General features: G+C 40.4%; 1 protein-coding gene across 1 annotated transcript; it reads right to left on the reverse strand.

The window, feature by feature from the left end:
* Positions 1–735: 735 nt before the first annotated feature.
* Positions 736–22302, reverse strand: LOC135628937 (auxin transport protein BIG-like). Its single transcript, XM_065135945.1, has 14 exons — positions 21904–22302; positions 21675–21781; positions 18931–19096; positions 12731–18828; positions 11739–12356; positions 11484–11664; positions 10654–10882; positions 6006–10559; positions 5700–5922; positions 5042–5446; positions 4760–4903; positions 3383–4408; positions 2745–3245; positions 736–1723 (listed from the first exon to the last, which is right to left on the reverse strand). The coding sequence occupies exons 1-14, from the start codon at positions 22145–22147 to the stop codon at positions 905–907; spliced, it is 15315 nt and encodes a 5104-aa protein (XP_064992017.1). The 5' UTR covers positions 22148–22302; the 3' UTR covers positions 736–904.
* Positions 22303–22847: the final 545 nt, after the last annotated feature.

Below are 22847 nucleotides of genomic sequence, written 5' to 3' on the forward strand. Positions count from 1 at the left end.
CTTCTCACGAGCAATCCAACCGATACGTTGGACGGATCTTGGCAGAGCACCTCAAATAATTCAAGGGTGATGGATGGATGGACCATCCAACCACCACTGGCTGTTAGGTAACACAGGTTTTTCTGACAGCCGAGAGTAGACCGGAGGGGAGTTGCTCCCCTATGGGTCCCACGACAAGGACATGTAATGATCAGTTTTTGCAGTGCAAGAATATCCTCTGCATCACACGCCATTTGATTGGCTAATTTGACAGACATGCTTGTGGTGGCTTCAACTGATCTATTTGACATGATTGTGGTGGCTTCAACTGATCTATACAAGGAAAGACCCACATGATGATTTCACATGTATAAATTCTCAAAACCTCGTATGCAATCACTCTCTAAGCCTTGTTTATACGTATAATTTTCTCCACTATTTTGGTAAAAGATGTTTCTTTTCTCTACAACCATGCTCTTCATCTCTTTCAAACCCACTGCTGCTTCCTCCAAAACCAATGCCTCCTCAAGATAATAGTGAAGGATCACTGAGATCTCCCAGATGCTGCTAGCTCCCCCGGAATTCTCCCATCTGGGGCTCCGATGGAGCCGTGGTGCATACGGCCTGTGTTTCTCAGCATGATGCATACACTCCTTAATAATCACCTAACAAAATTCAACCTTTTTCTTTTTCTTTTTTTAAACCTTCTTTTATATGCATGGTTTCATTCTAAGCCTCCAGACAATTCGAGAGACCTGTACCAAAAATTTACAGTTACACTACCCTGGATAAGGTTACATACTGAGAACATGTAAAATTTTAACCACTGCACCTTGTAAAAGGGTGCAATCGTGTACAATAAACAGCACAACATTTCACAGACCAAATTTTGGAATTCATTCGTTCTCCAGAACTGGCTAACCTTTCAGCTCTTACCAGAAAGTATTGCGGCATGAACAAAATCCTCGCATAGAGAGACTCCTCCCGAGAGGGCATCTCTGAGTGCCCCCATCACATCAAAAGCTTCCTGTAAATCGGTGGCTGTCGTCATGTCCTCAAGCCAGGAGAGCAGGTCCTCGGAGAATCTCAACATTTCCTTCATGTTCACCATTCTCTCATTCATGATAATCTCCCACCTTTCCAGACCACTCGTGGTTGTGCTGTCGCCTTCCGCTGGCTCACTGGAGATAGCTGTGCTTCGCTTACTGAGTTTAAAGAACTGCTGCAGCTGCTCGATCAAGCCGGTATATATAAGCATTGGCTGGACAATTGAGAATAGTTTCTTACTATCGTTCAAATCCATCGAGGAACCTTCATCAGATCTTTTAACCCTGGAAGCTGAATCAGAGAACCTAAGAGTGGAACGGCCATGTTTGTGCTGCATATAGGCATAGTACATTCCCCTCTGTAAGAAAGCACGACGATGCTGCAACCAATCCTCATATGACTCAGACAGCAGGGAGTTAACCATCATGAACTGGACTGTCTCATCCGAGGGTCCAGAAGAAGAGCGAGATCCAGAAAGAGGGGGTGAAGCTCTGGAAAGATCTGAGGTAGAGGAGGCATTAGATAGATATGCAGCAACTGATTTAGCCATTGCTTGTCTCTGTTGATTGGGGCTTCCTTGGTCTACTAGGTAGGAGGCCATCTGGATCATAAATGGAAGAAAGCGCGAGTTGCTTTCCTTGCCTCCACCTTTGCAGTCTTTGTTGAATGCGGCACCAGTTGCAAATCGAGCCAACATCTGAAAAATGTAGTAACACAATCAGAAAGGGACAACAGATTTTATCAAATCAAATGACGATCAATATGTCAAACTTGCAGCATTAGCAAAAACTAGAGAAGCACAACTCCCAGAGAAATAATTTAACCGCATGGGTTGGGCTATATCAAGGAAATATTCATAACGTAAATTTTGAAACAACACTTCCCATTGTATTATCGAAACTATAACAATTGGACAACAGTACCTGCAATCAGGTTTTCTAACTTCAATGCCACTTGTATGCTGACTGAAAAGCTTGTCAAGAGGTAGCACTTAAAGTAAGCACCATGGCATCATTGCAAGGATAATTACCAAGATCTCCCTACTATAACCAATCTGGAAGAAATCAAGTTCCAAATCCAGGGTCTTTAAGACTTCCCAAACTTATTCCTGTTGTTTCCTTTTTCCTTCGATTTGTGGACCATTTGAAGTAAGGTTTTCAATTTGGTGTCCCAGACCAGTTCTGGTCTATGACTGGACCCGTGATCTGGCCTATCTGACACACGGTAGGCCAGAATATGGTCTGGTACCACTCTGCCACCATACTGACAGAGAGGAGAGTAAAAAGGAAGAGGAAGAAGGAAGTAAAAGGAAGAGAAGATGCAACATGGATGCAATCAGCCACAGAGAGGAATGCTCATGAGTTGCAAACCCTAGGCCATAGGGTGCTTAAAAGGGAAAAAGAAAAAAAGAAAAAAATAATTGTTTGTTTCTAAAAAAGACTGGACCGAACTGTCCGAAATAAGGCAGTTTGCAACCCACTAAGATGTCAGACTGGTATATACTGCCCGGTGCCTACTGGTCTGGGTGAAATGTAAATCTATGGTTTGAAGATCAGGATAGTTATTCCAAAGAATAAATCATTTTGTCCATAATCAATCTAAGCATCAGCGGTGTTTCAACCAAAGGAAATTTTAAGTGGTTAACATTTGCACCTCTGATGACCACATTCTAGATTAGACACTGCACATTAAATCTGAAAATAAGAAATTTTTCGTACCAGAACAATGTCGTACGTAAGCAGCCGTAGCCGACTACCATCTGCTCGTCCAAGGGCATTGAGGTTGTCCCAGTACTGATCGACACAACGGACATACTGTGCAAGAGGTACGGATGGTCCCCTGAGAGGGAAGATGCAATTACATAAGGTCTCATTGTTTCTCAATGTAGCACCTTCCCATTCTTTTTTGGGATTTTTAAGCGCAGCATCAGCACGTTTCGCCTCCTGATGGCACTGAAAATGGATGACATTAAAATGACTGACAGTCGTATATACATAGTCCCCACGTGCACTGGCTGAACTTGTTGCACCCAGGTTCACCCTCTTGCTGTAAGAATAGACACCCAGCATATCGTTAGGCCTCAGTGTATAGCCCTCCCGACATACCATGCAAGCCAGCCCATCCTCTTCTTCCACATCTTCTAATCCTTCAATCACCGGCTGGGAAACAACAATACGTTCAGCCCCATCCATCGCAAATTCTTGATGCATTCCCAGCGCCTAGAACAAATTAAGATAGCAGAAAAAGCGGATTAGTCACATTGTGTTAATTTGAAGTAGCTCATTTGAACTAAAGATCTGGGAAAGCAACAGCTGAACAGTATTAAACAAAAAGGATGGAAAAAGAATGATTTAACCTTAAGTAACTGTTCTCTTTTCCTCAGAGCTCGTCGACGCATTTCATCCCTAGTAGCATGTCTCAACTTGTGTATCTTTTCCCCTAAGAAGCCATCACCATGATTCTCTTTGTCAGCCAGTGTGTCCAACAAATTCTCAGCTCTTGCACCAATTTCATTTTCACCAGGAACGCCTTCCAAAGCATGCAATAGTGGTAGAATTCCTTCCTCATCAATGCAACTCTGTGTAGCCAAATGGCCCTTCGACAGGCCCCTCAGCATAGACAAGATCAACGGAATTGATGGCAATTTCAAACCAGATGCCCATTCTGCACTTGACCTGAACCCAGCCTGGCCGGCAACTGCAAAGCTTTCTCTTAGGTGCTTAACAGCAAGGCCAATAATTCCCTTGTCAAGTATAATGTCCTTTATCCTCTCGCCACAGGAACTCGTCTTAAGTGACTCCGACACCCGCACAAAGTTTTCTAAGGCAGATCTTTGCTTAGCTGCTTGATGAGCCAAACTCTCATCCTTTGGATTATCCTGGTATTGTTTTTGCAAATGATCGAAATCACTCCAGTTTTGCAAGTAAGGGTCAAAATGTTGGATTAGAGCTTCCATAGCAGCTGGTTCCCCATAGGTCAAGTATGGCAAGATCCTTGCCACCATTTCATCATTCCGCTGCTGCTTGGTTGATTTTTTGGTGCCCAAAGGATGGCATAATCTTTCCAGAAACATGAGAATGATTTTCTTGGCTTGCTCACCAGCACCACTCTTTTCATTAGTAACAGTAAATACACTTTGGTTAATGCCAATGTCACTCTCATTAGCTTCCATTGTCAAGCTCTCTACAATCAGAAGGATGCCTTCAGCTGGTTCAAAGGCATCAACAGAGAAGGCACGCCTTGCTGTCTCGAGCAGCAAACCTAGAGCCCCTAATTGTAATAAGGCTCGCCGATTCTCTCTTATCTTGCAGCAATACATGAGAAGGTTGAGTGTCAAGCCTAACTCTTCTTGATTTGATTTCAACTCATCGTCACGCAATCGCTGCAGAAAAAATTCAAAAATATAAGGCGGCAATAATGATCTGAGGTGATATACAGAAACAAATGAACATGTATCACAATCAACATGGACTATTGCCAATATAACTACTAAACCAACAAAAACTACTAGGGGCTAATATAGTAGAGAATATAATGAAGCAATCCAACAAAATACTAATGGCTTCAAAGCACTTTGCTTCTCACTGGTGTACACGAAATGGATGTTAGATTCCCCCCAGTGAGTTTATCTAAAGCAACAACAAGATCTATGTATCCATCCAGTTGTCGACCTTGCATAGTCTTTTTTTTTCCTGTTTAAGGTTACCAGTCATACTATTTAAACAACAGCTACCTGGATCATGCTTAGAATAATCTCAAGACCTCCGCATTCCCGGACAGCTCCTGCTATCGCAAACTCAACTTCAGGATCTTGTGATTCTTCCCTTTCCTCTTCCAGTTCTTTGATCATTGGTTCAGTAGCTTCACCATCTAGTCCCTGGAAAACAAGAAACATTTTAATAATGATCAAATTTTGCAATACATATGAACACATCTATATATCAATAGCCAGACTAACGTTAAAGAGCTAAAGCAACATACTTATAGTAGTCACAACAAAAGTATTATAACCAACCTGCAGCCTGTATGTAACTGTCATTGGAGGACAATCTCTTGTTGATGTTAATCCAGCAGAAGATGGTGCAACTGTACTTGACAATGAATTCTGCGTTTGGTTGTAATATTTTTTCCACACCTGCTCATACACTTGAGAGATGCTTAAATCAAGAGAAATTATATTGCCAGCAACCAGTAATTCCATGCCATAATCGTCTTCTAATAAACTTAATAAGTCCAGCTGGTGACAGATTTTATTTTTGACATCTCGCATGAGTGGACCAATCTCAGTACTGGAATAAGGATTCTTTGTCATAGACCCCCTGATGAACTCTTCTTGAGTGTGAGCTTTGTTGAGAATCAGAAGATACACAGGCTCTGGCTTTGATGGACATATCATATTGCAGAGTTGCTCCAATATAAACTGCATAATAAAGTACTAATAAGAAAATCTTGCTTTATAAATTACTGGATAGATTGCATTTTGAACTTCATAATAGAACTATTCATTTAAAGGGTTTATTATTCAGATAAAATTTGGTCTTCAAGGTTTTATTATACTTTAACAGGGTAATTATCGGCACCATGGTAAGGCTGCCCATTTACTACCCAAGCAATAGAAATAGCCTCTGCTATTTCTATAGAGTATATAAGAGAACATATAGATAGTGTGATACCAGCAAAGTCCGACACTTCCGTTCCCTTCCATGATTCTGTAGACCTGATATACAAGCGCGTATGAACTTCCATTTGTTTTCAGTGCTCTCTAGCAGAAGACCATCTAGAAGCTCTCTCAGGAGGCGATTACAGTCACTAATTAGTTTTGTCTTTTGCACTATCAGACCTCGTATGACGAAAAGAGCTTCCAGCATTTCAGATACCAACTCATCTTGCATAAATCTGCCATCAACAATAAGATCATCTATAAATCGAAAACAAATTGGTAACAAACAATTAAGACTAAAAGTAAGAATCATACATACCTTACTCGAATATTTGGTACCTCAAGAAACTTGGCAAGAAGCTCAACAAGCTTATGAAGTATGAATCCCTGTGATACATCAATGCTTAAGCTCCTTTCCTGAGACTCAATATTATGGACTTCCCGAGTTATTAATCTGCATTCGGTAGTCAGGCATCCCTTCACGGTTAAGTATAGGCGTGCAGCCTCAGAATCAATCATCTTAAAGAAGAGTTCAAAATATTCTGCAGCACTTTCACCAACAGAGAGAGTAGCCGGAAGCAATGACATGAGTAGATTTAATAACTGGAAACTTCTAGAGGAATTTTGAGGGCACAGTAAACTAACAAGGGTGCACACTTCAGACCTTATAGACTGTGAACAAGCACTTAGAATCAACTCTGAGACCCAAGATCCCAGAGCAAATGAAGAGATGTCACTTCTAGTTGCTCCTCTACAAGCACGGCGTTTCCATTTAAGAGCATATTTTAGAGCCAGATAATCATTTTTCTGTGGATCCTGGCGAATTCTCTGTGCGGTACTTTTGAATGTCTGTGATACCTTGTACTGTCTCCTGACAAAATCAAGATATGATGCACCCCTTTCCCACTCTGAATAGCTCAACAATGGTATATCCTGACCCTTTCGGCCACCATCCCAATGTTTTTCCATGAATTCCGTTGGTTTACTAGCAGTAGGAAGGCTGTTTGGAGATGCAGATGGCTTTGCACTATGGTCATTCTTTGATTGCAAAATACTAGATTTTCCTGTCCCTTGTTCTTTATCTGCAGCATCAGATCTGGGTGGAGTACATGCCTGCGAAATTATCCTCAAGCAAGGAAGGATTATGTGCTCTGAAATGGCTGGATGTTTTGCACCCAATTTGATGGAAGAGAATAAAAGCTGGAAAGCAACACGAAGTCTTGCTTCCCAGAACTCATCTACAAGAGCACAGGTCTCAGAAAGAAGCAGTAGTTCTTCACGTGTGGCCAGTGCAACATCAATGGAACGGTGGTGTTCCAAACAATAAATCACTTTGTTCTTTATCAAAGTGTTCAACTCAGAGACTGCATCTGCATCACCTTCAGACAAAGCACAAAGAACAGTCCTAGCCTGAACACGAGCTGTTTTAGGGCCCTGATGAATGTTGTTTTCGAACAACTCTGATAAGATGCCAGCAGCAACAAGTTGCTTTTTGCATTTTGCATTCTTTGACAGTACTTGCAATAACTCCAGACACTGAGTAACAAATGTAATTGCACAGCCATAACAATTATTGGGTGATCTTGGAACTGCAAATCTTGATGAATCCATGGCATCATCAGAATTCTTCTGTTGTAGATATGTCATCACTACCCGTCGAAGTCCCTGCAAAGTCTGGACGCTTTTACTGACAGAATCAAAAGCTGCTTTGCATTTCTCACCATACAAAACACCTAGAAGGGCAATTTTCCGATTTACTTTACATGATGGTCCAGGCAAAGACACCATCATTTGTTGGACACTATCCTTCTGCTGTGAATCAAGTTCATTTTCACCTATGCTCGATACCAGTTTAAGCAGAGGCTTCTTGAACCCCAAAAGCTGCTGGTATCGCCTATGGGCATTCTCCGATTCTGACTCAATAGCTGCCAATCCTTTTCTCATGTCCTCATCGTTTTCCATGTTGTCAAATGAAAAACTAGGCTTTGCCATGAAATTGAACTCAAAACGGCCATATTTACTGTATCCACACTCATTGCAAAGAAAAGAATCCAAATTTTCATAATTAATATTCCGGCATTGTCTGCACTGATATGCATTTTCATGGCAATTGCTACAGATTCCATGCTTATCAGTTACGGCCCGGCTACACCTGGGGCATTGCAATGACTCAAGGGAAGAAGCTTGCAGATTTTCATAAAAGGAATCCAACTCGATCATGAAATTGCAAGCAGTAATTGGAATGGGAAATTCAACTTTTAATTCTGTTTGGTTAAAAGAAAGATGGCAGCTTTTTGCGCGCTTCCACAGAGACCAATTATTCTTCAGTTCTGACAGATCAGATACAGGTCTGTTGTTGTAGTACAAGTTCAGAATTTTAACCGACTTTGACTTACGAGAATCATGAACATTCATTGTAACTGACTGAATCGTATAGCTTCCGGTGCATTTCACTATTATGCGGTTGTCAGTAAACTTTGACTCAGATTTCAAGCTTTCAAGCTTCATCCTGCTGTATGGCACCTCTGGACAGCTACAGGTTACACATGGCTCACTTTCGAGATAGTAACCATCAAATTCTACCAAGCTACTTAGAGTGCTATAGATCCGAGAATTTGGATGGTTTGCCAAAAGCTCATTTTGAGATTGAAGAGTCTCAAATATGCAACTTATGACATCGGATGTCAAGCATCGATTCACAAGTTCAGTCTCATACTGCTTGATGCTGCTGTCAGGCATTTTTCCCAGCAGCCATGCCATTAGTTCAGTGTACTCCAAAATGTTCTGGCCATATAAAGGCAATTGTTTTAATTTCTCTAAAAGGGCGGTTAGCAATCCCTCCTGAAATGATTGTTTACCATGATGCCAAAGTCCATATAGCACATTCTTAGCTTCATGACGAACACTTGATGAATTCCATTCCAGTAGGAAGGAATCAATAAATTTCCTCAGAAGATGACCATCCTTGGTACTGAAGATTTCAACAGCTTGTTCCATGTCTAGACAAGTCTTTTCAGAACCATTTTCTGCTGTATCCTCACCTTTTCTCTTCTTTTTTGAATCTGAAGATTGCAATCGAGTAGATGAAGCTGATGCATCTGCCCCTGTTCTCTGTAAACCATGGCCCATATCCTTTCCAGTGTAAAAAGCCAAGTTCAAAAGCTTAAGAGTTTGGATAACAGATTCTTCACCAAAGTTAAATACTCGATTCAACAGAAAGGGAAGAAGTTCCAAGTGTTTTGAACAGTACTTCTGCCAATTCTTGGGTCTTGCTGCAGCCACTTCAGACATAGCAGACAAGCACTTGACAAGCTTAACATTTCTCTCATATGGAACTGGATTTTCAAAACCTTCAGATTTATTAATTAGTTTATGCAACCTCTTCACTTCATTTGAGAACTGCCATGAATCTCTTATGTTATAATATTGAGTTTTGCTGCCACATAAATGAAGTAATAGCCTTCTAGCATATCTTCGGACAAATGTTGTATGTGGATTACTGATATAGCTGCAGAGGACATCCTGAAACCCATCCAGCTTCAAGTCCTTGCCAGCATTTGTCTTGTATGTTTTCTCCTTTTCTGCCGACTTCTCTTGCTTTTCTGGACGTACTAAACTATACACCAGCCTAAAAGTGTTCTCAAGCAACAACTTGTGGTAGTCCATGAACATATCAGTGCAGTGGGATTTAGCATAAGAATCTGAAAAGAAAGGAGTGAAATTTCCAGCAGGTAGCTCTCTCCGGATAGTCAAAAGAGAACCACAACCAGAACCAGCTGATAGACCACTTTCAATATTTACTGATGATGACTTGAATATGTTAACAAGCTGCTGCAGTATGTCCATCAAATAATTCAAAAAAGACTGTTGTCGAAGAAATGAACAAGCTCGAATAAGTTGCATGGTAAATTCACTCCTCTCTGTATCATCATTCGAGGATGAAGCAGTAGAAGATGATAATGGCATCGGGACAAAACCTTTATCTTGTAAATCAGCATTACCACTTGGTTTCGACTGAGAACTGTCACTCCCAGGCTGGTGCCAATTCCGAAGCATCAGAGTAAAGAACATGAAGACAAGGATGGCAACCTCACCAAAAGAAGAACGTATTTTAGCTGCAAATGGTTTGTTGAGGTTAATCTCGTCAAGTAACCATTTCACAAAATTTTCCAAGTCTAAGTTTTCAGGTTTAGAACTATCCATAAAAGGCCCACCTACTGCAGATGATAGTCTATAAAAAAGCTGCATAACAGGAATAGCTCGAAAACCAGATGTTGTCTCCATCCAACCCTTGAGCTCTACAATCAAGTGACGAAGTAGCAGAGAGTTCAAAGCACGCTGCGTCGCAGAAATAGAAACTATTGTGTGGTCAGATAAAGAGCCAGCAAAGTCTCCACTCTCATTGGTGTCCAATACATGAATCGATGAAGATGGGTTCTGCGTGCTTATCTCAGTTGCAACCGGTGTCAAGCTTGCATCACTCAACTCATCCATTGAGAAATGAATTTCATTACCATCACCGGCAATAGAGTCAATATCAATGGGTATAGCTGACATTGGGTGGTCTCGAGAATGTGGTGGAGGGAGCTGATCTGCATCTAGAACTTCATAGCATGCTTCACACAAATCAAAATCTGGGCAAACATTGCAATGCCATCTGCGCCTAAGTATAGGAACAGTTGAACAACCATCACAACAATATTGTACCGATGATATAGTAGAATCTTCTTCGATCATAACTTGGGCATTCCCACTTGCCGTATTCACATCTGAAGAGACCTTTGTTGTAACAGGATTTTCTGCAGGATCATCAGAAGCTAACATTGTCTGCTTTGGAAAAGGAACTTGAAGCAACCGAGATGATATAGCCAAACTGAATCAGCAAATAAACAATAGAATTAGTCAACAATTCATAATTACTCCAAGCAATCAACTAAAATATCAATCAACCTATATTCAAACAGAACCTGCTCGATGTCTGGACAGCCTCATAAGGTGCAAAAAGAAGTTTCTTGAGTAATCCAACAGCAGGTGCAACAGAGTGAGTTTGATTTCCTTGCAAAGCCAGGCATTCAGCATAGCTGTATATAAGTTCCACTGAAGGAATTATGATGCTGTTTATCGTATGTGTTTCTGGCCGTTCCAAGTCCAGAATTGCCCACAGAACTTGAATCAATCCATCAACCACCTCTGAACCTATATAAACAACATCGATAATAACATCCACAACAAAATTGCAACTTATGACAACCAAATGCTATGCCCACAGACCTATTATTTATTCATTGGGGTGGGAGACAACAATGGCAAAGCACATGAATTAACAAAACTCCACACACTTAAATCACCTTGTTGGGGTCAGATCGATTCACGGCACAGGATTAATATGGATGACATATTTTGAGCCCAAATACATCTACAACCATTTTTATGCTCCTTGATATATGGTGGTATTTTAGTTCAAGATCAACTTGGAGAACTTGAGTAACAACAATTAAAGATTCATTACAAATTAACCATCCACATGTTATCAAGTGAAACAGAATATGAACTGCAGAACACACACTGCAGTTTAATAAGCACAATAAATACAAATATCATATATGCACACTCCTACATGCTTCTCTATCAACTGAACCAAGAGCTATTTACAATTGTTTCTCAAAAAGATATTCCAAACACATGCATGCCTATACTTTTTTGCCAATAAAATTTCAGAAAGGAGATTATGTAGAGTGCATTCTTTCACATTACATCTTTAAGCATTTACCAGTAATAGAGTATGTTATGAAAGTACCATGAGTCTCAAGGAATATAGCCATGTTGGATCTTCGATGTAGTGCAATTTTTGACACTGCATGCATCTGTGAAGTAAACTCTTTGATCACCCAAGCAGCTGCAGGACCTCCTACACCTATTCTTGATATAAGAGTAGGGAAAGATCTCACTGCTCCCAGGAGGCGCATAGTGTCTTTCACCTGAGAAAATCATCATATTAGACCAGGAAATAAAGAATGAGATAAACATACATATTTAAGAATATGGCAGTTACCTGATAGTAAATTTCCTTCTTCGGAAACACAGCCTGAAGAATACAGCATGCTGCAGACTGTAACAATGGTTCTCGGTCACTCTGAAATATGGTTTCCAGTAAAATCCTGCATTTAAGCTTACTAAGCTCAACATCTGCATCCTCAGTCTCAGTAGATTTCTGTGACCTGAAAAAAGAATAAATTTTTGACAGAAGTTTGATAGCATCAGCCAAAACTTGTTCCTGAATAGGAGCGGATTGTGATGTCCGCCGTTTTTTCCCAGCCCCTGAAGCACCAGAAGCACCACCAACATCATGCACTTCCATATCCAGCACAGCATCCATTTTTTCTTTCCAACCAAATTCATCCTTAGCTCGACCATAAACTTCCAAAGAATCTATTCTAGGCATGGTTGAACCATCAAAAGTTCTACCAACAGTGATTGTGAACTCTTCATCAGCGAGAAGGGATTCAGCAACTGTGAAAGGAATGTCATACCAGGACCGCATGCCCTCATCAAGCTTAATTATTCTTTGGAAAATTGTTACCTCAGAAGGAATATGACTTGCTGATGTATTACCAACTTGTACACGACAGCCTACCATAACAATATCAGGATTTGAATTTGATACAGTCACCTGTAAAAGACATATATATAAGGCAGAAACTTTAAGCACTAATCAAGGACAAAAGGAAGCAAAACAAATTCAGTGTTGCATGGAAGAAAAATTACTTCTGACAAATTATTAATTGACATTGTGAGAATGTGCAGTACTAGAAAATAATAATAAGCCTAAGAAACATCCAATGCCACCTTATCAATGATACCAAAAGTAAGCATGTATTTGTGATCTAATAAAAAAACTGATAGTACTCTTTGCTGGCTATGCATAGGACATGATCCTGGAGGTAGATGCCACAACTAACAAAAACAAAAAGTTCAATCACACCATGTGTTTTGACCAATAATAAGCAATGATAGCCCTAATTATTAAATTTAGAATCATCATACCTTAAATCCTGCAGAACTCGGGCTCTCCAAAAATCCATCATCTGATGCCAGTCTTTGCCTAATACCTTCAGAATCACCATTTTTGATAGCATCACTGTTAAATTTCACATCTCCTGTGATGCACATAGTCTTCTCAAAAAAATCAAGAGGAAAATCTGGGTTCACACCAGCATAAGCTTTGTTGTTAAGGATGCTGGATCCCAGCTTTTTTGTTTGTTCTGAACTCACGTTGGCTATTGTATCAACTCCTGTGGGCACATGAGAGTAAATCTGAAGGCTGCCATCATCTTGTAAAACAAGACAATGAGTTTTATCTTTTGACAAAGGCTTATAGGCAGAAACACCGACCAAAGGCAAAGATAAGCCAGCACCATATTTCATGTTCTGTGCAAACATTTCATTGGGACCCAAAGATACTGCTAATGCACCATTTGATTTATGACTTGACAGACAAACAAAAAGTCCACTACCAGCAAATAATTCTTTCCAGTGATGCAGCCCAGCGGGCCCAACTTTACTCTCTTGATCATTTTCAAAAACATGTGATAACTCAGTTAGACTAGTTGCATTAGAGTCCAATCTTCCCATCAAGGTAGTGCCATCTTGGTAGGACAAGAATAGCAATCTGTAAGTCGAAGAGAAATGCAATGAGAGACCTTTTACCTGAATTTCCTTGTCCTGAACCCTTATAATGTCTGTCAACATTTTTGCCCCAACATCACCCTCCATCGACACTTCTAGTCTAAATAAGTGGCCAGCTTCTGACAAAACAAGCAGAAATGCTTTACCCATGGAGGCTGGGACAAGTGTAGCATCCACAATCACATCATTAGAAAGTGTGAAGTAGTGCTTGGGACTTATGTTATCTTGTGATAGGTCATATATCTTCACAAACATGTTTGTGACTACCATTAGCTGAACCTGAGAACCAGGAACCCAATCCACTCGACGAATATAAGCACCTTGTAAAGCAAGTTCTATGGCAAGCCGATCAGTAACCTCCCCACGAGGATTTACAGTAAGCACTTGGCAGTCCTCAAATCCAGCTACAGCCAGATAAGTATCAGCTATAGGATTGAAAATCAAATGAACTATTTCAAAACGAACTATGTTCTTAGATAGTGACTTCAGATTTGTCTTGTCTGCAATTACAGGTGCAACTGTAGGCTGTCCAATTAGTTGTCCAACATCATATATGACCACTCTATCTCCTTCTCCAGCAGCAAGCCTACCTCGGGTACTGACACTAAATAGTGACTTCGTAAGGGAACCAGAAGCTAGATGTGCTTTGAGCTCCCTGGAGTTTGGATAATCTGCCTTTGTCTTAAGCTCTAGAGACCCACTTTTGTAAGCCTTCTTCAGATGAAAAAGATCAATATTATAAGACAGCACCTTACTATCACCAAGAATTACCTTCTTATCTTTTGAAAGGTTTAATTCTCTCCGGCTGGTTACAGTAGGAAGAAGTTTATCGCATAATTCAAGAAGCCTACCTTCTACATCAAGTCTACCAAGTAGTACAGGTAATTCATCTAGCACATTTTTGGAAACTGACAACATAAAGGAATTATCAGTATCCACAAAAACATCATCATCCAAATCAGAATCACTATCTGCTCCCTGATCACCATCTGCAGGATAAGGCAACAATGCCTGGAGATTACTAACACTATGAGGTGGTACATTGTTGTCTCCAGTGAATTTCCGTGGCTTCAAACACTGGCAACTGCTTCCCCTGACACCGCCTGCACCACAATCACAGAAAAACCGACTCGATCGAGAATAGACAACACGATGGCCACGGTGACACACTTTCGCACATATCGAACAACAGCCCTTGGAAACAGTTAGATCACAAGTATAACAAAAGTACCAATGTTGTTCCATGAAGTTACTACCACTGGAAGTGAATGTGCATACTTTGGAGGCCAAAGCTCTTTCACTATTATTGTCCTCTTCCTCATCCTTGTCTATACTGCCAAATTCACCATCTGATGTGCCATCATCATCATCTTCATCTGCCGAAGTTGCATCACAGTCAATTGATGCAGTACTATTTTCTTGATTGGTAGGAAGAACCAAATTCTCTGAATTTTTTCTTGAATTCACTGTCTTTGAAGCTACAGATCCAGGACCAAGAGTACTGCTCGAGCACCGTTTTGATGAAAGCTTATCTGTGTTACTTTTGTCGGATCCAGAGTCCCCCAATAGAGCATTGATGAAGCCAAAGAGGAACTTTAATCCATGAAGTAAGCCCTCTTCACCCACCAATTTCTCCATTAACATGATGGTCTTCTCAAAGAGTTGATTCATTAAGGTGGGTTCAGCATTCGAAAGCTGAATTACAAAGTTGAAGTAAGCTTTACCAATCTGAACATCAAAAAACATAAATGCTTTATCAAGTGGGATAAGAAGAGCTTCAACAAGTCGACCATAAAGTTCCCTAGCCAATATTTCACATGGCTGAGATACAAGACGTATAAGAAAGTTCATAGTTGACTCTCTGAGTATAGAGGAACTTCCTTTTGCAATCATACAACCAGCAGTAGATTCTGTCAACATTCCTAGGAGCCTTTTCTCTAACCAATGTGACAGGTTTAACAAGTCCATGTCAATCAATTTCTTCCGGATTTGCTGTTTGAGACTAGAGCAAAGCCCACAAGACAAAAGATCAATAAATAGGTTCAAAACCTTCAAATTAACTGTCTCAGTGTGACAGTTATCCAATGAATTGATGAGAACCAACAAATTGCTATGCTGCTGATTGAAGAGATCCTTAGCTTTTACAGGGACATCTTCATCAGAGCCCAAGTAAAAGTCAAAGAGTTGTTTCTTGGAGTTGTCTCTTCTGATACCATCAATAAAATCAACAAAAATGTCAATGAGCATTTCTTGCAGTCCACTGCCCAACACCTCTCTGGAATTAATGCTTGCCAGAAAACCTTCCAACTGCTTCAGAACAAATAAATCTTGATAGCCTAGAAATTCCTTCTGACCAATTAGACTATCACAAATAGAATCACATTTTTCATGGATGCACTGGAATATTCTATCAGATTTTACGGCCATTATTGTCTCCAGAAGCTGACAAATAATCTCAGAACCTATTTGAACTCTTCCTCCTGTATCTTTGACTTTGAGATACTCATCCAAAAAGCATATGATCTCTTTTATAGTAAGAACACAAGAAAGAATAGCACCATCAGAATAATCTGAATTTGATGGAAAACCATGCAGTAAGCACCTCATAATATTACCCTTTATGCTTCCAGTGTCTACTTCCTCTGCAATTTCATCCAGTTTTGCCAAGAGTCCATATATAGATTCCAAGTGCGAAAGACTGCAACCACTCTTCTCCAAAAGAATATCATGCTTGGATTTCTCAAAACAAGAGTGTTTAGCTAATAAAAATGGAGAGAACACATCTTCAGAAAAATGTTTATGATCAAGGGTGCATATGATAGCTCTATCAAGAATTTGCAAGTACATCTTTAGAATAGATGCCAGTGCATTTATAAGCCATGCAGCTTTGCTGCCTTGAAAAATTTTAAGAATTATGCTTTCCCCAATATAAGATAACCCACTTGATCCAGAGTGATGAATTGATAGACGATCATCTCTACAAGCTACATTTCCCATGGAATAACTCATAAGACCAGCATTAAGAAGAGAAAGCACAAGAGAAATCCATGCACCTTTCCTGAGAAAATCCCAATTTTGCAATGATGAAACATCTAGTAACTGCTCAGAGCATATCTGATCAAGAATATCACAGATGATCTCCAAAAAATCAACATCCTTCCAAATATCAGCACTTTCATTCACCAAAATGAGACCAAAGTTCAAGAAGGACTTAACATCTAATATGTTAAGATCCTTCCAATTGTGCCCTTGAAGCCATGTATTACTTGGACCCAGTAATTTTGTTGAGACTGCACCCCAGCAGAGTGAAAAGATATACCGTTCAAGTATCAACTGGTCTACTGATTCCACCTTCTTACCACTCCAAAAATTAAGAATCCATGAAAATTTAGAAATCAACTCAGTCCAGTTCAAGCCTAACAGCTGTTGGGTGGTCTCATCTCTATAGTATGCAGCAGGAAGGTTGGCAACATCAATCAGATGAGGCAGCAACGAGCTGACTGTTGGAACCCCATTAATGGAATTACCAAGCAGACTCTCCACAGTAGTTGATGCCCAAGTCGAGAGGTGGTTACTTGGTGAATTGGAATGGCATGCCTTTGATGGGATTTCCCTCATCCTAGATCTCAACCTGAATAGCAACCACGACGGGCAAGTAGATGGATACAATATTATGTGGCACAATATTAAAAGGAGCCTCGAAACTATTAAACCCCACCAAGATAAATGCTTTACACTGCAACCCGATGAAGGTGAATCTACTTTTCTGAGTGAACTAAAAAGAAAACTTGCCAGAGAAGCTTTTTCAGAATCATTTGACAGATGGAAAGCCATCAATACAATTTCCAAGTGGAAAGCAGATGGTAAACTCCCAAGGATATCACTGGACTCGGGGCATTTGCAGCAGACATCCCTTGCCTTCTGTAAAATGAAATTAACATATCCCTCGTAGATCTTCTTTATTATATGACCATGATCCAAATCCTCCCGCAGAATAAGAGCATGAGCTAACAGAGTAAGGCTATGTTGACCATAGACATAGTTACCATCTTCAACCTTCAGAACTTGGTCAACTAGGTGTTCCTTAAGAGGACCTGATAAAGCATGACAAACTACAAGATTTTGCAGAAGTTCAAAGCATATTCCACTTACATATGGTACATTCAAATGAGAACCCAACACGGGCGAGTTTTCATTCCTTCCATCAGACAAATATGAGTAGCAATCTAGTAGTGAAAGTAGCTGATCTATATGATTTTTATCAACCTTTCTGCACGCATCCTCAAACACTGAGCAACACCATTCTGGAGAAAAAATACACACTTTCATAAAGCTCAACAACTCAGATACTGCTTGTAAAGATAGATCAGAATTGACTGTACTGGTAACTGCAGCTGTTGGTTGATCATGACCATCTGCTGAACCAACAGGCTTGGTAGGTTCAGAGAAGAGGTTCCCAAAGATGGCTTCTTCTTCATGAGTAGTTACAATTTCCAAATCTGAAGCAACAACTGGCTTTGTGGAACTCAAACATGATTTTTCAATGAGAGTTGATTTTACACCTTCAGAATGGAGGAAAGACATAAGATGCACTAAGTTATCCATCCATTTTTCTGACTGTGGAAATATTATGTTCAAAAGTTCCTCAAACGTATGCCTTCTAAGCAAAAGAATCTTCTCATCACGAACATGGCATGAAGGACCACTAGCCTCAGATTCACATGAATGGTCAGTGAAACCTACATCCAAATTTATCTTCAAGTCATGAGTTGGAGATGCCCAGCTCTTAGCATCGTTGAGGAATTTCAACAGACAAAGAACAACTTGTGGAGAGTAAACTAGTGGTGGGCTTGGAGAAGAGCTTGATCTATCATACCTCCAGACTTCAGAGCCCAAAATGCCCATCATGGAAGCAATCATACATGCTTGGATATTGCGAAAGATGCTACTGTCATAGAAGACAATTTTACCAAACTGAAGAAACTCTTCAAACATTTCCAACAGAAGGCCCCCATATTTGCTCTCTTTATAACCCAAATTGCCATTGAGAAAATCAAACTTTAATTTGAACAAGGTTGGTAGTTTGTCAGCATATCTTGTGACGGAATGCAACAAATCAACATCACATGCACCATAAGGAACCTCCTTGACAAGATTCCGAAGTAACTTCAATATTCGTCGACTAAAAGACAGTCTCAAGGTAAAATTCATATCGTTCTTCTGTTCACACAAGGAAAGTGGTGGATCTAGCAGCCTTTTACATAGCATAAGGAGGCGAGGCAAACATTTCGAGTCAATGACAGCTGAGTGCAATGCTACAGATATATTCCTGTTTGAAGTTTGTGGGTCTACTGATACAGTAAACTGAGTAGCAACAGATTCTAGTTGGACAGACTCCGAAGATAAAGTTACCAGGATATTCTCCACTAGATGTCTGTCCTTCAAGCAATCAAAATCTTATACAAAAAAAAAAACTCCACTCAGATGTCAGAACAGAACAATGGACAACAGACAAATAAATGAATGTGATGACAAGTTGCACATGAGAGAGTCAATACCTTGCTGATGGCATATAGGCTGGATGTCGTAGTCCACAGTACATGGTCTGAATGGGATAACTGATATCTGCTCAAGATAAGTGCTTAATAGACCATGATGTTGAATATCATATTCTGTAGAAATTCTGCCACCCAACATTAACTCCAACAACAAGGCAAAGCCATCCTACAAAGTGAAAAAAAGCAGAATCAAGTATCTGGGCAACAACACAGATTTACTAGAATAAGATTTATACATAATTATTGTGAAGGTTACCATATAACCAGACAAGTTAAAATACGGGAAGTCCAACATCATACAGCAACAGAGTCCAGACTTCTATAGCAACTAAAATAAGAAAACTACGATTTTAACATTATGCTGTTGCAGGTTGGAGATCAAACACATAAGCATTTAAATTCTTAGTTAATCTTTCCCGTAAGTTTCAATTATTGTCAAGTGCCTAATACTCCTTACCGCAGCAGGGTGCTCTGTCCAGCCATGTCAGTCAAGCGAAGTGATGAGCCAACATTTTTATCTGGGCTTAGACCCTGGCAGTAATAATGTGCTTGTATAAAATTGTATTACAAAACAAGTTCTAAGTCTTAGTCTGACACCTATGGAGGAACCAGTACATGTGGTATGCCATGTACCAGTCAGGTGAAGAGGTAAGGAGGAGGGGAGGAGGAGAGGAGGATGACAGAGGATGAGGCTGAAAGGAGGCTTAGGCCTGTTGTCTCTTAGTTTTATAGGCACCATAATTCCCATCAAACAATTTCGTCTTAAATTTCACATCATGCATTGCGCAGGACATGCAAAATACTAAACTGAGATCATGGTCCACATAACATATGCTTCTTTGACTACAAGACTTACGTGTATAACATGTCACATAACATGTGAGTAACATTGGATTCATCGGACAAATCACTTCCGCTCGTTTATGAGTCAAAAGCCAGCCACCAAATTGTTCATAATAAATGACCAAGCCCATGCAACAATTAGAACAGGTGATAGGCTCAAAGAAGTCATAGACCAGTTCATTCCCGTTTAGCTCTTCAACTAAGCTAGGGATCCATTGGTCTTTCTCTTTCTCAAAGATTGTTCTCTTTTTTTTTTTCCAACTACCTTCTTATTATTGTTCCTTTCCTTCCATATTAAAAAAAATGACAAATTAACTAAAAATAGGTAGTTAACTACCATTAATGAAGGAGAGTATTCCAACAAGCTCGCTGAAATGGCGAATCACCATTAAGTATTCCTTATCTTAAATCAATAAGAGCCTGACATGTCACTACTCTACAGATATCTACAACAAAAATTGTCTCTTATTAGCAAGGTATGGATATTTTATGTTACAGAACAAAGCAATTGCTATGTACTGAATCAAATGCGGAAGACTGTACAACAAACTAAAAAAGATACATTATTCACTTGCAATCATAAGTCTTATTTACAGGAAATTTTGAGTTTCCTAAAGCCCTTTAGCCACGTAAAGTTCACGATCATAACATAATTTCTTTGCTAGCTTCTTTCTTGAGAAATATTAGGTCAACTTAGAAGATCTTGAGGAGGATGAGCTGACAACCACATATCCTACTCTATTTAACCTCCTTGACTAACTCTAAGATAGTCAAACCAATGCAAAGATAGTCAAAAGTAATCAAACCAATGCAAAGAGAAATATATGAACAGTCGACTAATATGAGGTTCTTTGACTCATATAACTGAGCTTGAGCAGGGATGTCTCTTTCCATAGGCAGCCAAAAACTCATCTACAGAGTGAGGTCACCATATGGAGAGTGACCGGCCATGATTCTCTCTCCAAGTTCCCAAACTAGTATTGGTCCTCCTCAAAAAGAAGAAAGAAAAATACACACACACAAAGTAAAGACAGTACACTCCCAATGGAAAGTGAGCTTAAAAAACACACATGCAATGAAAAAAGAAAATGTAGTATACTCCTAACGCAAGCTGTGACACTCTGATCATGCAAGAGGTCATGCCGCAGATGGTACAAATATTTAAAGGTTCAATGCCTTGCCCATGGATCCAAGTAATAACCGTACTGTACCGATCCAACCAATTATTGATATGCGATAACTTATAATGGCACACTGACACTCAAATCACTATTTTATTGTTGTATTCATCTATGTACCGAGAACCATCATACTCCATCCATTGGAGAGGAGACCAGGGACCTGTAAGGGTCGATATTCAAGATCCTATTTCTTGGTGTCATTTGGACCCAATTGTGTTATAACTTATACGAGTTAAAAACAACCACACATCCACTAGGGACCCAAACTACGGCCACTGGGAGGCTGAGGCTGAGGTGAGAAACAACTTGGTACCAAAGGTTGAGTATCCTACTTTGCTGACTGACCTGGAGCCTTCACCAGCTATGAGCGGGCCTTGATCTCCACATTAAACTAGCCCGTATATGTGAGCAAAATAAGCTATTTGCTCCACTAGGAGCAATATAACTCTAACCCTACATACACCTATGTGAATGTGTAAATATTTATAGTATAGTTTTATACACGGATGCAAGCCGCTAGCACCCCATATCAGCAGCTCAAAACCATAGAGTAACTTGAGACATGAAATCAAACACATCAAAACGACAGGCACGAGGAAAAAAACAACAACAACAAAAGAAATCAAACCCAAAGCTCAAAGAGAGGCCAAATCCAAACACGTCTAGTCTTGCCAAATGTCCAGACGCTAAATGAATGGAGCAGTATGACTTAAAAAGCACCTCCAAGCTTAGATCATCGCCATCATACTGCGATCTCTCCAAATAACTGATGCCCAGCTCCAATGACCTCGCCACGATCGCCGACGCTACCGATCTCACCTGCTCAACTGTACAAGGAAACCCCCAAGCGAACGATGATTTCCAAACCAATTGAAAAATAGATCACACAGAACAGAAGCAACAAAGCAGAGAGAGGAGGGGTGAATGAACAAGAAGAACAACGGCGGACCTGACGTGCCGAGCAGAGCCGGGACGATCAGCCTGGCGACAGCAAGGACGGCCGCGATCTGATCGGGCGTCCAACTCTGGAACCCCAAGCGACCGCCTCCGGAGTCGGCGATTCCGGCATCGAGGACGGCGAGGAACCTCTCGAGACCTGGCTTGGCCAACTCGGACCGGAGCCTGTGGGCGAGATCCTTGGGGCCGGCTCCCCCCTCCTGGAAGATCTCAAGCAAGCTCGACATCTCCGCCATGGCGATCGATTAGTTCATCGAAACCCTACCAAGAAAGAGACTAGAGAGTGAGATCGAGAGAGATCTCGCCCTAGGGTTTAAGAGGGGAAACGATCAGCGACGAGAAAAAGAACTACAAAGAAACGTAGAAAGAAGAAAGAATTGAGAGAAATGGACGAATCGCTACAAGCAACAACGCCGGTCTTTATACAATTATCGGATTTACGTCGGTTTGAGATTTGTATTCTCTTTTATTAATCGAGCCGATGGATCCACGGAATCATCTGGACCGTTATCAGCCCCGATCGGACGGTGGATGTCAGCTGTACCTACGTCTCATTTCAACAAGGGGGGGAAAGGTTGCGGCGAGAAAGGGCTTTGATGCTTTTGGGTTTGCTTATTCCCCAAGTCTATCTTTTCCTATCGTTCTTCTCCCTTTGGGATGGGATTGGGGCTCTCTTTTCCTTGTCCTCTTCTCACCGCCTTTTTCTTTCTGGGATTTCCCATTAGCAACAACTGTGTTGGAATGATAATAATGTTAAACCAAAGATTTAGGAGCACTTACTTGGCTGAGGTATCATTAGGCAGCTGAGTCACTATTTTGAAATGAGCTGCTCCCGGTGTCTGTCATCGAATGCATTCTATTAGCTGGATTAAATAATACGATGGCGTATATATCAATTTAATCAGACGATTAGGAAAAGAAGAAGAAAAATTAAGA

The sequence above is a fragment of the Musa acuminata genome, chromosome BXJ3-1, assembly GCF_036884655.1.
Source record: "Musa acuminata AAA Group cultivar baxijiao chromosome BXJ3-1, Cavendish_Baxijiao_AAA, whole genome shotgun sequence".
Classification (NCBI taxonomy): Eukaryota; Viridiplantae; Streptophyta; class Magnoliopsida; order Zingiberales; family Musaceae; genus Musa; species Musa acuminata.

Bases quoted from the DNA above. Each gene is read 5' to 3' on its own strand.
- LOC135628937 (XM_065135945.1), bottom strand. From the start codon at position 22,147: ATGGCGGAGATGTCGAGCTTGCTTGAGATCTTCCAGGAGGGGGGAGCC. The intron at 5,447-5,699 runs GTATCACACTAT...TTTATTATGCAG, and splicing joins GGAAGTGTCGGACTTTGCTG to TTTATATTGGAGCAACTCTG. The intron at 4,904-5,041 runs GTTGGTTATAAT...CTTGTTTTCCAG, and splicing joins CAGTTACATACAGGCTGCAG to GGACTAGATGGTGAAGCTAC.